Source organism: Haplochromis burtoni, unplaced genomic scaffold (assembly GCF_018398535.1).
Source record: "Haplochromis burtoni strain Fernald_Lab_line unplaced genomic scaffold, NCSU_Asbu1 Contig_337, whole genome shotgun sequence".
In the NCBI taxonomy this organism is placed as follows: domain Eukaryota; kingdom Metazoa; phylum Chordata; class Actinopteri; order Cichliformes; family Cichlidae; genus Haplochromis; species Haplochromis burtoni.
Window position 1 is genome coordinate 535,457 of NW_024582698.1, and position 15,923 is coordinate 551,379.

Below are 15,923 nucleotides of genomic sequence, written 5' to 3' on the forward strand. Positions count from 1 at the left end.
CAGAGGCAGATCGAAAATAACACAGAACTTAAACAATCATCATCTAGAAAATGATAACAAACTAAAAGCGCTGGGTCACCGACCCAGGACCATGACAGGATCGTTGAATGAAACGGATGAACCAGAATTGGTTTGTAAAAATGCTGCAACTTCAGTGGTGTGGAACTGGTTTAGCTTTCGTCCGTCAGATACAGAACAAAGCACTATTTTTGGTAGAGCATGCTAGCGGGCCGTGGTTATTACCGTGTTTTTTGGAAAATATGGCACACTTAAAATCTTTTTTTTTTTTTTTGCCTGTCCCGTTTGGCTCTTTTGCCATCAAATTGTTGTCTAAAGGCAAAGAAAGATGCCCAACGGATTTACTTTACCAAATTGACCATCCCAGCCTTGCCATAATGGTCCATTTGATTCACCTTTTATTGTTTATTAAAATCAATATTTAGATTTTTCTGAAAATAGACAGTGCCCCTTATAATCCCGTGTGCCTTATGTATGAATTCTGGTTGTGTTTACTGACCTCGAAACTATTTTATGTGGTACACGGTGCTCGAAAGTCTATCGTAGGCAGGAACTTCGCGGAGTGATACAACATAATATTACCGTATTTTTAAGTTTTGTGGATATTATACGTGGTTATGCTGAGGATATGTCGGCTAATTTCCACTGGAAATGCCTTTTGGTTAAACTGTCAGCAAGGAATTTGCATTTGCACTGTTAAATTTTTTATATAACTTTAATGCACGTAAAAAACAGCTTCTTGTTTAAGTGAAAATGCAGTGATTTTTTTTTGCATTGATAAAATTGTGGAGTTGTAAAGTATTTTGTCTAGTGTCAATTATATCGTCAGTTATATCGTTATCACAAATTTTCAAATGTATATTGTAATAAATATTTTTGGTCATATTGCCCTGCTCTAGTAGGGTCCAGAGGTTATAATTGATCTGATGGGGGTTGTAGGAAAGATTTATTTAAGGCATAGACCGAGCAGGCTGACACATAAGAATAAACCTCCCTTTCCAGAGCAGACCATCAGAATGTTTGTTTAATAAAGTTTCTGGTTCAACTCACGCGAGGCTGGCATGCAAATCTCACAGCATTGAGCCCATTGGATTACTTGAGAGTGTATGGAGGAGGGAACATAAAGACAGTTGGGAGGGCCTCCTCCTATGTCTGGATCATGTTGTCTGGTCTTGGTTGACTGTGGCTTCATGTCAGTCTCTCCATGTTAGTTCACCCATATTTATCGGAGGAGCATCGGGACATTCTTTGGGAATCTGTATTTGGTATTATATCCCTGGATTTCAAGCAATAGGTAAAAGGAAATTTAGAACACCCACAAACAGTCCCTACACAGCATGACAAGGACTCGACCTCTTAGAGCTGGGGTGTCAAGCTCCAGTCTTTGAAGGCCAGCATCCTGCTTGTTTTTGAGATATCCCTGCCCTACCTGCTGCTGGTTACCTGGATCAGGTGTGCTTTGCCAATAAGAAGGAACCAGTGTTTCCACTCCCTCTGGGGCTAGCTTAATGGCAACATCGTCGTTCTTTTCAGATGAAGATAGACAGGATGTAGCTTACCATCTGAGCCAATGTTCTGGGAGATTGATTGAGTAAGGGAGGCATCTACATCAATAATCTAAAAACCTGGGGGAATAGACAGGTTTGGAAGTCTGTATCGGCTTCTGGAGACCAGAGAAAGGAGAGAGTTGGTGTGGTGAGCATAGCTAGAGGAGCCAGAGTTCTGCTGTTGTTCTGCTGCAGGAAAGCAGGGTAACTAACTGATAAGCAGGCAGGTAGGTTGATAATCAAAGTCCAATTCCAGTTTAGCTTGGAAGTCAGTTGTGAATTCTTCTTGGGGGCCACATGGGTATGAAGCACACACTAAGAGTTTCCTAAAGATGAAAACAGCGGGTATGTATTTGTGAAAAAACCAAAGCATGAAAAGAAGAGTCTAACGTTACAGCTACTGAAGCTGAACTTGCTGGGGAAGGTGGATGGGAGAAACCTGCCTTTAAAAGCACAGAAGTGTGATAAAGAATGGGCATGAGGTGTGTGCATCCAGCTGCTTCACAATCTTATTAACTTCCATGCACCAGGGCGGCAACCTGCACACACACGAGAACACTCTCCAGAGCAAGAGAGCGTGACAGTAAGGGTTTTGTGACAAAGATATGTCGGGGGGAAAATTGAGATGTAGAATGAAAAATGTCTGACACAGTGTAAAATCACAGATTTCTAACTTTTCTGATTTTATTTCATGAAATCTGCAATTAGGTCCAAGTATAATCAAGTTTCTGTTAAAGGTTCTATAAGTGAGAATTAGAAGCCTGATATAATGTAGCGGCAGATAGTTTTTTCCTATGAAAATATATACAGGAGCAGAGAATGAAGTCACTCTGTGTGTGTGTGTGTGTGTGTGTGTGTGTGTGTGTGTGTGTGTGTGTGTGTGTGTGTGTGTTGTAATCTGAGATTTTTTTATTATATGTTTTGGTAGCTAATCTGTGTGTGCATGTCGGAGCATGTGAGACCCTCCCTGTGAAACTGTTATGGAAAAGCAAAGAGAGAAAATGATGTGACGTGGTTTCATTTTCAGCTCAGTGTTGATTCTGCTGGTGTTTTCCTGTGCTTCACCCACAGCAGCAGGAAAACCTCAGCAGACGATTTCATAGTGTCGGGCTGGACACCAAATTCATTCAGTGTCATTTGGTTGCATTCTGTTCACGAAGAAATTAGATTAAAAAGGAATTTCAGCAGCTTGAGAGTTTCAGTCTTGTCATAAACTGTAGTTGTTTCTATTAATTTTTCATGCTTTGTTTCAAATTGTACAAAGCTATTATCAAGCAGCACTTCTTAATGTTCAATAAAATGCTGTAGATGCCATGCAAGCATTCAGATTTAATGTTTTGGGAGATACTACTGCTGTGAGCCTAAGAAAAAGAGCAGAAAAGTTGAGTTTTAACATATAACCTAAATCATTTTATTTTTTAAAGTTGCAATGCTACTTTTCTAGGGCGTTGCAAGGGATTCACATACTTCAGACACATTAAGGTTTCCTGATAACAGTACACTTATATCAAAGAGCGAGACATCTCCCTCAGGGGTTAGTAGAGACCCACCCATGTCAAAAAATTGAACAATATTTATTGATGTTATAAGAAAATTACATGATTTCAACACTATGTTGCCCTAAACCGAGTGCTGTGTGATTGAGAAATTCTGGACAAGTTTTAACAGGCTCTCTCGGTCCTGCACTCCCCCTGAAGTTTCTTTTTAACTCACTCCATTCCTCTCCCCTTATCTGCTCATGGCCTGTTGTAACCTCAACATGATGTTTGGGCACGTTCAGGTTTTTACACTAAACTGTAAACCTGCCTGCTAGATGCTTACTCACTCGCCAACATTGATTTGCCTTTGCAGTAATAGTGTTCATTTTAATGGAAAATGGCTAAAGCAGTAGAAATATTAGGAAAATCTCTCTGCAGCTAAATCATAAAAGTCTCAGGGAATAAACTTGTAAATGTTTAATGTTTTTCTGACAAGTCAGTGTCATAACCTTTCTGTCTTTCTCTTGCACACAGAGATGGAAACTGATTACATCCAATTTTTATGATAATTTGCCAGCATTTGTGTTAGAAATATAAATGACAATGACAAAACATGTATTATTACAACTATTAAAATTCTTTTGCAAATGCAGTCATTTTATGTTATGACAAGGATTGGATGGTTAAAGGGAAATGTATAGACACCTAAGTCTATTACTTAAACACATTAACCTTACGTCTGAAAGACCCCTGGCTCGATTCCGAGGGGTACAAACAAACCCAGCCTGACTGGGTCTCACATTGCTGTAGTCCTAGTCCTTCTCCCAAGCCTGAGTAAAATGTGAGGAAGAGCAAAAACATGTGGCAAGTCAACATGTGGATACATCCACTGTGGTGGCCTCTTGGGAAATAGGGGATCAGCTGAAAGTACCTTCTGTTGATGGTCATTTGCAGTAGTAATGCAACAGTAAATGTAACAGTGTTACATGCCGTTATCATCAGTGATCACTTTGAAGAAAGTAGTGGAGTGTGATGGACCTCCTGTGGTGCTCTTAAAATGGGTCTTTAAATGACTGAAAAGACCAACTCCACAGACTCTTTCAGTGTGGACACTGATGTGAGTGTGCTGTGGCTCCTCTGTGGACTCATTCCGCTTCCTGGGTACCACCATCACCCAGGACCTGAAGTGGGAGCCCACCATCACCTCCGTCATCAAGAAAGCCCAGCAGAGGATGTACTTCCTGAGGCAGCTGAAGAAATTCAACCTGCCAACACGGACGATGATGCAGTTCTACACTGCAATCATCGAGTCCATCCTCACCTCCTCCATCACCGTGTGGTACGCTGGAGCCACTATCAGGGACAAACAGAGACTGCAGCGTGTTGTGCGCTCTGCTGAGAAGGTGATTGGCTGCAGACTCCCATCTCTGCAGGACCTGTACACCTCCAGGACACTGCGGCGTGCAGCTCGGATCTCAGCTGACCCTTCTCACCCTGGACACAGTCTGTTTGACCTGCTCCCCTCAGGCAGGAGGCTCCGGTCCATTCGCACCAGAACCTCTCGCCATAAGAACAGTTTCTTCCCCTCTGCTGTTGGACACATGAACAATAACCACATGACTGTTCCCACCACTAACACATGACCCTACGCTGTGTCACTGCATCATTTCATGTTTGGCACTGATCACCACCTGCACTCATGTATATACCTTTCTACGTAGCACTCATAATTCTTATTCTCATGTATATATCTCATGTATATCTCATGCACATATCTTTCTTTCTACATAGCACTTTAATTCTTATTGTTTGCACTGAAGCACCGCAACAATTTCCTAATGTTGTAAACCTCAACATCTGGCAATAAACCCCATTCTGATTCTGATTCTGATTCTGATTTTCTGTGGCAGCTTGTTCATTTTCATTGAAAGAGTGAAAAAAAAATAATCTCCTTGCAACTTTGTGAGGTATTCCCAGTATGATGTGTAACATTTTTTGAGGTTTCTCCAGATATCCTCTGAGCATCATTTAAGTCTGATTAGGCTTTTGTGTTTCGATCTCTGTGGTTCCATCTCGATGGTGGCAGGTCAGTGCTGGCTTCCTCAGTAACACTGATGTTAGTTTGCTTTTCTTGTCAGTGGATATGCAGGACTTTCAAATGCATCTCTGATATTAGGATTCAGGGTTGCTCTGTGCCTGCTCAAAGTAATTGAGGTCTCTGGACCATATCAGTCTGGTCAAGATAAATGCCTCATAGATGAGTAGGGTACTTCCATACAAACTCAGGCAAATCTAAAAATGGAAAGAGTACAAAACTATTCAGAATCAGTTATAGTGAAGAGGCTTCAGTATATTTAATGAAGCCATGCAAAATGTTATTCTTAATACTGTAAAATTATAATGGCTGAAAAACATATTAAAGCTGTACAACCAAATAAGTTTTGAATTCAAGTAAAAAATTCAAGTATTGAAAAAAATTCAAGTATCACAATATGGTAATATTATCGGTAATCTAGAGATTTTTTCAGGTCTTTTTTTTTCTACATCCATTCACAGCAACATTGTCAAGAGATATATCATAGTTTCAATAACAAAAACATGACACTGGTTTCTATTACTGTTTGACATAGAGTAACAGAAACCAACGTCCGTACTGTGGTGGGAGAAATGATCAAAAAGTCGAAAATTTAAGTATTGTGATTCTGAATTTCATGGCTTATGAGAGCATGTGGGATAGGTGGCTGCTCAAAACAATTTATGGTATGCGAAAGGTCTTTGATGCCACACACATCTTCTAGCTTTCATTCCTTTCACACAGTACACAAAAATACTGAATTCCCACCACAATCAGTCCTTTATGATTTCATGTGTTGGCCAGAGGGGCCGATGGCGCGATATGGCAGCCTCGCTTCTGTCAGTCTGCCCCAGGGCAGCTGTGGCTTCAACCGTAGCTTGCCTCCACCAGTGTATGAATGTGAGAGTGAATGAATAGTGGTATTGTAAAGCGCTTTGGGTGCCTTGAAAAGTGCTATATAAATCCAATCCATTATTATTATTATTAGTATGTCACTCATAATATTAATATTCTAAACATCCATCAGTCTCTATTGTTAACTAGTCCAGTGGGGATGAAGTCTATCCCACCTGACTCTTGGTAAAAGGCCAAGTACAGCTTAGGTAAGTCCCCAAAAAGTCAAAGGACTAGATCAGGGGTCCCCAACTCCAGGCCTTGAGGGCCGGTGTCCTGCAGGTTTTAGATCTCACCCTGGGTCTACACACCTGAATCAAATGATTAGTTCATTACTAGGCCTCTGGAGAAGTGCAAGACATGTTGAGGAGGTAACGTAGCCATTTGAATCAGCTGTGTTGGATCACAGACACATCTAATAACTGCAGGACACCTGCCCTCAAGGCCTGGAGTTGGGGATCCCTGGACTAGATGAACCGTCTGCTGTGCAATTAATCACTGATCAACCTGATCTCTGAAACTCTATGTAAAGCAACAAGGACTTTTGTAAAATAATTAAATTATGATGCATGTCAGTTTGAATGATTACTTTGCTTGCCCCCTTATTTCCAGACTTTGGAAGACCATGAGGGTTACGGTCACTTAGAGGTCATAGGTTTAATCGTTTAAGCTCTAATTCTGACCCAACAACAGGAAAATCAAAAGAAAAATTTCCATTGTTTCAACATAAAGCATCAAATACAAAGAGAATTTTGTATTGGCTCACTAAGTTTAGTATGTAATAAACACATTTCCTTCTGTCACCCTTAAAAAAAGACTGTGAGCTTTGCTCTTTCAGCTGAATGTCTTCTGTTCAGCACCAAAGAAACCCCACGTCCTGTTCTTCCTTTCAGTCAGATGCCGGTGTAGAAATTCCACAAGATCTTGAGGCGTGGGACCACATGGGGGGCGGGGGACCTCTGTTGTATCTCAGAGCTAAAAGGGGATTTTCATTTCAAAGCTCTCACTCAGCTCTGCAGCTGAACATCTGACCCCACTGAATTACTTGCAGTGAGATCAGTGGAGCAAATCGAGCTTGGGAATAATAATAACATCCTATTTCTGGAGGAAGGCTCTGAAAAATGGCGAGGCCCATTATATGCAATTTGCGCTTTGCTATGCCATTTTTGTACACAGATCAATCTAGGTTTTTTTTTTCCCCATCCCTGGCCTCCTTCCTCTTTTTTTTCCTCCCTCCACTTCCTCTTCCTCCCCCTCCTTCAGTGGTTGGGTGTGGTGAGTTGCTGCTTCTGGAATAACTGTCTGAACAACAGCTCGCTTAGGAGATTCTGCCTTTTTGGGGGAGTTACTTAAGAATTAGGAGAGTTCAGATGCAGGGTAAAAACCAGCACCTGGGCTCTCCAATCTCTCCAATGTTTTAGTTTTTGAGGCTGATACCACTGCTCGCAAAGTGGTAAAGAGATGAGAAAGAACAGACAAGAAAGAAAGAAGTGTGCCAAAGATAGAGCACAGAGGCTGCAAATGGGTGAGGTGGAGGAAGTCAGATGGAAAATGAAGATGGGATAGAAAAATAATAAAGAGGAGATTGAAGTGGAGAGATTGACTGTCAGTTTTCTAGGTGAGGGGAAAAGAACTGCAACAGGACAATGGAAGAAACAAATCATTTATCAAAATTGTCATTGCTTTAGTTTGGTTGTTTTCTACAGGTCTAAAGGCACCCTCTCTCTCTCTCTGTTTGTGTGTGTGTTTTGGTGTGTAACAACAGACACCGAAACCACCCGCTTCGTTCGTTTCCACACCGCCGTTATCTCTGAAAATATGTCTGGAGGAATTTTCTTCTCATTTTGACAAGCAGATGATTTATGCAGCAGGGAGAGCTGCAGGGCTTCAGCGCACTGATTGCTGAGCTAGTGAAACAAACTCGGTGGCATTTAACAAACACACACACAAACATTCAGAGAGTCCTATAACACATAAAGCAGCTGACATTTTGGAAAAACGCAGCACAGTAGTTGATTCCTCTATAGAGGCAGAGTATTATCCCACTGCATAGAAGCTTTTTAAATGGCAATAATGACAGTGTGCCCAGCTCGGCCTTCTGCAGTGCAATTATTAGTTTAGAATCAGACTCGGTGACTCGTGAGGGAGCCACGCTCTGTGATAAATACTTTACAACATGCCATCAAAGATTTACAGCAAGGAGAAGATTTCCAACCACCAAGACGCTCCAAAAAGAGACCAAAGTGCGGATCCACAGAACATCTTCTTTAAACTCAAACAGTGAAATAGACCTCATTACTGCAGGGAAAAAACATTCATAGAACCTGTACTGTGTCTGGAGCTGCTCCAGCATTACAGATCACATGTAAGATAGGGTTTGTAGCATGTTTACTTAAAATGCTGGTTTTTGGCTTACCAACATAAAACTTTGAAGCAGCAAAATTCTTAAAATAACACATAATAATGTTTAAAATGTAAAGCAGAAAATCCTAACAGACTGAAGGATTACTGACCTCTCAGTCCATTACAGGCATTATGCCTGTAATGGACCGGGTGATCATTATAAGGACCATTGCTACAGCCGACAGTTATTACACCACTGTGCTACTACTCTAGAAAAGTGTGATAAGGTCTACCAGGTGGCCAGTAACCTGTCTAGTGTTAGATTAAGGGTTTTATTGGGTTTTGTTTTAGCAACATGCTAAATAGGCACATTTTCAGAAACTAGAAGATGTTGCATTTTCAATGAAGTTTCTGACTTTTAAAAAGGGGTGGTTGTTAAAGAAACCCTACCTCCAACCCTAACACATACTGGGTCGCCAATGTTAGGGAAGGTAGCACCAGCAGGTAGGCTGCTTCAGTCATTCACATTCAGTTCAGATGCCCCTGTGGAACAGCAAGTGATTAGCTCACTCAGCATTGCTTTGTAGCTGATATGTGGTTGCTAGGGGACAATCCAGCTATAAGCAGCCTAGGTAACCCCCTAATCTATATACCAACCTTTCATATGTCAATCAGGACTATCCTTTACTCTTGTTGGTAGTTGCTTCAATTACTTGACTTCAAGCTATGAAAACATTAATTCTGGAGCCGCCCACTTTGCGCTGACAGCAGTTATTTCATTCCCTGAAGTTGCTAAAGCCTCTTTTCCATTAGTACCTACTCGACTCGGATCGACTGGTTTTCCATTACAACCCAGGAGTACCTGTTTGCATGCTTGTCTGTGCATCCCACGACACAATAAATGTGCAAGATGAACGCTACAACAAAGGTGGATATCGAAGCGAATATATACCTGCTGCTCAGTCTGTTGCTTTTCGTCAGACTCAGGGACCACAGCGTTGTTTTTTGTAGCCATTTCCCTTGTCGAGTTTCAAAATTGGCAGTTTTGATTTTCATGATTTTCAAGACTCATCGAGTGACACTACTGACCAGCCAATCAGTGGCATGCAGTCTGACGACGTCAGAATTTAGTACCTATTTGGATTGCTTGGAACCCTAGCCGAGCAGGTACTAAAAAAACGACCTCGTCCCAGGTACTGTGACCTAATGGAAAACCCTGAAAACCGTGGCGAGTTGATCTGAGTAGGTTCTAATTGAAAAGGGGCTTAAATGTCGCTGACTTGTATGGTGTGTGGTCACCACGTCACTGCATCAAGTCATCCTGTGTGAGCGCCCCTTTAACCCTTTCCCCACAAGTAAAGTCATTTTCTTATTAGCCATTACTGTGTAGCTTATATTTGGTAATAAAGTGGCTGTTGGTGACCCTGTTGTACTGGTAGTTGCTTCAAGCTTGCAACCTCAAAGCTGAGATTCGTCTAACTCGTGAGCCTTCATTGGAATTCCTCGGTCCCTGGTCACCGCATGGCTGTGTGCTCTGCGGCAGGACACAGGGTGGTGTGTTAGCTCATTGTTCTTGGTTTTTGTGCTGTTGCATTTTTATCTTTATAGTGACCACTCACTTCTTTTTATATTTATTGTGTCATGTGTTTCTTTTCTGTTCTTGTGTGCTTTCATAAAGTTCCTTGTCCAGAGTGGGAATGCTTATTCTCTTTTATTGGAAATACGTTAAAAAGTTAAACTGTTAGCAGTCGGACGTACCGCCCACGGGACATTGGATGGTTTAGGGGACTAATAGGACTGCTAAGGGGTTAAACATTAAAATACCAGTATACAGCAAAATAATAACATCTCAGTTAAACTCGCCTTGTTAATAAAATCCAAAACTCTGAACCTACGAAATACAATAAATATGTGTTTATTTTCCTAATGTTTGCTGGACTTTGTCAGTCCAACAGTTTCTGCTGCAGTAAACAAATTGTAATATTGTTAGAGACTTAAAGTTGTGTTGAGACAGGAAGTGTTCTCCTTTATTTTGGCAGGAATTTCCTGTTGTTATCTAGCAAGGAAACAGGTGCTTGTATTGCTAAAATCCTCTTCCCCTTAACATTCACAAAGATATCCAGAAAAATACCAAACAAACATTGTGTGATTCTGTCTGTCACTCAAAGTCCAAATCAAACTTCAGCTGCAGATTTTGTCCAGAAGTGTCTGATCGACTCAGTTTGCGTCTCTGTCTTTGATGTAATGTGGCGACAGATCAGCATTCCAGCAGAACAGCAAAACGCCGTCTGATTGGCCCCCAGCTGCCGCTATCTCATCCTCTGGTTTTCTCTCAGAGCGAGAGGGGCTGCTGGAGCATGACATCTGCATTCCTTACCCCCTCCCCCAGTCTCCCCCCCCCCCCCCCCCCAATATCCTGTCGTTCCACACATTCCTGCACATCCAGCTGAGGTCCAAAGTGGAGCTTTAAACTCACCTACGCTCTGTTGAGCCTGCAAGTCAAAGGCTGCATCCGAGTGTGTGCTGGCACTTCTGTCTTTGTGAGGACACTCGGAATAGAAAGTTTTCGTTCCTCATTTGGTGATACAATCTGAAACAGTTTCCATGCATTTCTATCAAAAAGAAATCAGTGTTGTTGGCACAAACCTGGAACCAGCACGGCAACATCAAACTGTTGGGCCTAAAGTTAATATCAGTGCTGTTGGGCCTTCTAGCTTCTGTAAAGGGCAGGATTCAGACTTAGTTCAGACTTAGTTCTTAACTTGCACTGCTTGAAGATTAGCACTCCAGGTGTAACCCCCCCCCCCCCATGTGGCGACCACATGCCACACTGCTGAGAGCAGCCAGCCCGGGTTCGAGTCCAACCCGTGGCCTTCTACCACATGTCTTCCCCTGTTTTCCTGACCCTTCTTCACTGTATCTATCAAATTAAAGCTGAAAAAACACTTTGCAACTCATTTTATGAAAATTTCTCCATAAATGGATATAAGCCTCTAGAATACACTGTCTTCACAAGTGTACTCATAAAGTCAGCACACATTAGTGGAAATGCACTTATTTGCATGAGATTCATTTTGATTTGCAAATCTGCTCTGACGTGCTGCAGGTCCTCTCCGCCGTAGGAACACAGCGAGTCTCCGCAGTCTTTAGTTTTCCCACAATCACCAGTCATCTGGGCAGAATTGACAGAGACAGAGAGGTTGCAGGGGCTGATGGGAGGGGCCGGGCTCCTGTCCAAACCAGTTAAATTCAAACAAACAGGAGTCACTTTAGCATCATGCATTTTTCTTTCCTAGTTTTTATTCTCTCTGTCCTCAGTTGTCCTATTTTTGGTTAGAAGAAAGTCAGATAATTACTGTTTATTTAGACCCAACTACATCATGAACGTGGTAAAAGACCAGAGACATTTTTGACCAGACTGGGGAATTTTGTAAGAAAATGTTGGGACACTTTGGACATCAGACATGTCATTGTTGTGTACTGGACCTCATATTGGATCCTGTGTGTATCAGTGTTGAGCTGCTGCATTCCTCATGTCATAAATATGCTACTGAAGCAACACAAGGTTCTTACTTCTACATCCAACACGAAGTTCGTAAAAAATGCACAAAGCTGAGATTTGCAGTGGTTTAGAGAGGCCAGCTGTGGAAAAAACTGAAACCTCTAGATGTGCATTTATTTATTAATTGTATCTTTGTAAAGGGTGACTTCTGTCTGGCGTCTGGTCACTTTGCACCTTAAACAGACTTTTTGTGAACACACTGTATGTATGTTCATGTTGTGTGTATTATTGTAGGGTCTACCTTACAATATAAAGCGCCTTAAGGCAACTGTTGTTGTGATTTGGCACTATATAAATAAATTTGAATTGAATTGAAATGAAATGAAATGAAATTAAACACTGATTCCAAACCAGAATTCTTCAGATTCAGGAATTGATTCTGAATCGACCTCCATCACTCAAAGGTGAATAATTTATTTAGAACCCATATCTGAAATCTTCTCCCTCTCCTTTCTCTGCAGGCCCTGTTGAAGATGGACTGTCAGGGTCTTGTAGCCCGACTGGTGATGGACTTTGTCCTGCTCACCACTGCCGTGGAGGTAGCCGGCCGCTGGAGGGAGATGGCCGAGAGGCTCGTCAAGATTTCGCGCCAACAAATGGATGCTTACGAGGCACCACACCGTGACAAGAACGGGGTGGTGGACAGCGAGGTATGCGTGTCCTAACATCCCAAAAAAAGATTTCACACAACAACAACTTCAGTTGCAACTGGCAAAAACAACAAATCCATTCTGTACAAGCCTGATCAGCTTTATTATGTTTTAGGACTGAACACTCAGTTATTTGCTTGTCTGTTTGAATCTGTAACATTAAGACATTCATGTTTCTCAGAGGATGAAATCAGCTGACCTAAGCAGCTGAAAGTGTAGGTGATTCCTGACCTGATTATTGTGTTTTAAAGGAACAGTGACACATCTTGAGAAATACAAATGTTTCACTTTTCCCTTCTGTCAAAATCACAAGTGGACCGAGTGCATCTGTATCATTCTGTTAGCCGGTGACAGTTTTCCGACATGTCAGTGTCCCAGGAGATCATGACACGTTTGTTTCTCTTCTTGTCTGCAGGCCATGTGGAAGCCGGCATACGACTTCCTGGTCACGTGGGCAGCTCAGATTGGCGATAGCTACAGGGATGTGATCCAAGAGCTTCACATGGGCCTGGACAAGATGAAGAACCCCATCACCAAACGCTGGAAGCACCTGACCGGCACGCTCATCCTGGTCAACTGCTTGGATGTCCTGCGGAGCTCCGCCTTCAGCCCCTCTGCTCAGGATGACTATGCCATCTGAACCCAAGCATTGCCCCACACCAGCACACCTTGCTCTTCAGGAGCAATTTTTTTTTTTTTGAAATTGCAACGTTTGAAATGCTGCATATCAGCTGTTTGCTCACTCTGAATGCCACTACTGCTGTCGTTCCTGCAGCGTTGCCTTCAGCTCTTCGTGCCCAGGGCAACATCACCAGACAGGCCCCACGTCCCCAGCAAACAATACAGTGCTCTATGGAGCTTGCAGTATTCACAGAGACTCTTTTAATAGCTTCAGTCTTGCACAGTTATGTATTTTTGTACTCTTATTATGGCACAGCAGTTTTTTAAGCAACCATTTGGTTAAGATCTGTGGATTGAATGCCAAGACCGACATTTTTATTAAGAAAAGACATTTTTAGATATTGTATCCTCGTATCCTCACGTGTCAGATCTGTTCTATTTATTTATACATTAAGAAGAAGAAGCATCACCTTTGGTCTGTCTTCAGCTTCTCCCACACTGCAGTCCTTCAAATTTCAGTGATCCAAATATTTTGGTGTCCTCTATTTTCGAAGATCTGAGACTGAAGATTGTACACTCAGTTTTACACTGAAACGCGCAGTGTTTTTGTAGAACATGAATCAATGGATTTATTAGATTTAAACTGATAATTTAGTTTCAGCAAAATTTAAAACTCTTGTGTCAGTTTTAAATCATCTTATGAGTTTTGGCCTCCTAAAAAATGTTATATTGTTTTCTGATTAAATTTATTGTAACAAACTTGACCTTCTAAACATCAATTGATAAATCACCCTCGACCTGAGCCATACTCACTTTGTTCTAGTTCACTCAACTTGTCCCAACCTTTCCAAAACTCAGAATGTCAGACATGGACATCCACAGTCCATGTTTGACTTAGAATGCACTCCCGTTAGGCAATTTGAGCATGCTTAACCCGCCACAGTCCAGTTTGTGTGAGGAGTGTGAATGCATCGTGCCCGCCTGTGGGAGAGAAAGGTCTCTCAAAGAGTCCTGAATTAAAATCTGTGCAAAAATTGTGCAGCAGACAAGATGGTAGTAGAAGTCAAACTGTGGCGGGCTGTTTAAAACATTATTTTCGGACAGAATCAGACAGAATCATTTTTTAAATCAAGTGGGTAGTGTAGTGTTTATTCCCTGCAGATCATTGAAATCTAAGTTAATTTAGATAATCCACTCAAATCTTATGGATCACCACAGCAGGTCTTTTGCCTCTATCTCACCCAAATAAGTGCCTGGAGGCATTTCAAATGAATTGTTAAGTTATGAGACTCTCTTTTAAAGGAACTTTGACAGGATGCATGTGACTTGCATCTGAAAATCTCTGTTTCAGAGTGGACCTCATTTAATTTCAAGTAGCATTTCGTGAGTTCATACATGGCCTTTCTGCAGCCCCTCAGTTCCTCCTCTGTCTGAAACAAGCTACTTTTGCTCTCTGTTCACCTCTTTAAGCCAACTTTCCTCTGATTGGCTGCCCCTCGCAAAGAAAGCATGAACAGCAGATAGGTGGAGCTTCTATCCTCATAGCCTGAGATGTGAGCATATGACATTAAAAAAGCACCAAAAGTAAAAATAAAATGTCTGAAAGAGTATTTAGAGTAGCATGACGCCTGAGCTTTTGACACACAGGGATCCCTTCTACATATGCTGACCTCATTATCTGAAACCTTGGCCGTGTTCATTGTTAGTAACGACCACTTTCAAAGGGAATAGTATAATTGGTTCACCTTAAAAAACTGCTAGGTTTGTGAGAGCAAACTTTGTAACTTTGCTCCAGAATGACTCAAAACAGAATAGATTTAATGAGCTGCATTGCATTGTGCTTTGGGAGAGTGCTTTTGTTCTACTAAACGGTAGTATCATGATGAAGTATGTGGTTCTGCAAGTGGGGTTTAGATGCTAATTTTATTTCAGGATAAAGTAAAGTTGAGGAGAAGAGCACTGGCGAAATTATGGGGAGAAAAGTGAAGCATGTTTAGCCCTAAAAGCACAAAGTAGAGAGATGGAAGGGAGACAGTGGAGATGGGGCATGATTCACTGTGTCCTGCGTAATGCGGACCTTAAACTGACTGGCTGAAATATGGGTCACAGTAAACTAAACAATCAAGAACACTGACTGAGTGTTAGGATTGGTCCATCAAGGATTTATGTCTTGATTAACGATTACCTTGAGCCTGTACCTCCATATAGTAACCAAACTCGCACCTCGTAGTTCTGAACTCTCTCATCTTTGTTATGCAAAATCTGTTTTTTTTTTCTTTCTGTGTTTTTTATAAAGCTTGCCAAAAATAAGTAGAGCTCTACACAAATAACCATGTACAATGTTGAGACCACTGTTGTAATGACACTGTCTATCAAAGCTTCTCTAGCTTTCGTCCCAGTGCTGCATACTGTATAATGTGCTAGTGACACAGCCAGTGTTGAGTTGAAAACCTTTTTTGTGACTGCATACTTTTACGGAAGAGACTCTAAATAAAATGTAAATATTTGTACACGACATTCGTGAGAATTGACTTGCTGCTGGCTGCGCAAACAACCCCCTCACCCCCACCACCATCACCACAGTCAGGAAACTCCTTATCTGAAGCATGGGAGACAGGCCGTCATGTTTCAGGTGTTATCAGTGCTCTGTTTGTGGAAAAAAAAACAATGGCTGAGAAAGTGTGCAGTTGAAGGTGGTGGGGATGCAGGAGAGATTCTGGGTAGTTTCTGGCTATA

General features: G+C 41.7%; 1 protein-coding gene across 2 annotated transcripts in view; it reads left to right on the forward strand.

Moving 5' to 3' along the window:
• The window catches only part of LOC102294324 (SH3 domain-binding protein 4), a 50,383-nt gene extending 34,686 nt beyond the window's left edge, over positions 1 to 15,697 (forward strand). For both annotated transcript variants that reach the window (XM_005942348.3, XM_042228640.1), the window contains exons 4-5: positions 12,378 to 12,566; positions 12,982 to 15,697. In XM_005942348.3, the coding sequence (XP_005942410.1) occupies positions 12,378 to 12,566; positions 12,982 to 13,206 (414 nt within the window). In that variant the 3' untranslated portion in view covers positions 13,207 to 15,697. The remainder of the gene's footprint in view (positions 1 to 12,377; positions 12,567 to 12,981) is intronic.
• Positions 15,698 to 15,923: the final 226 nt, after the last annotated feature.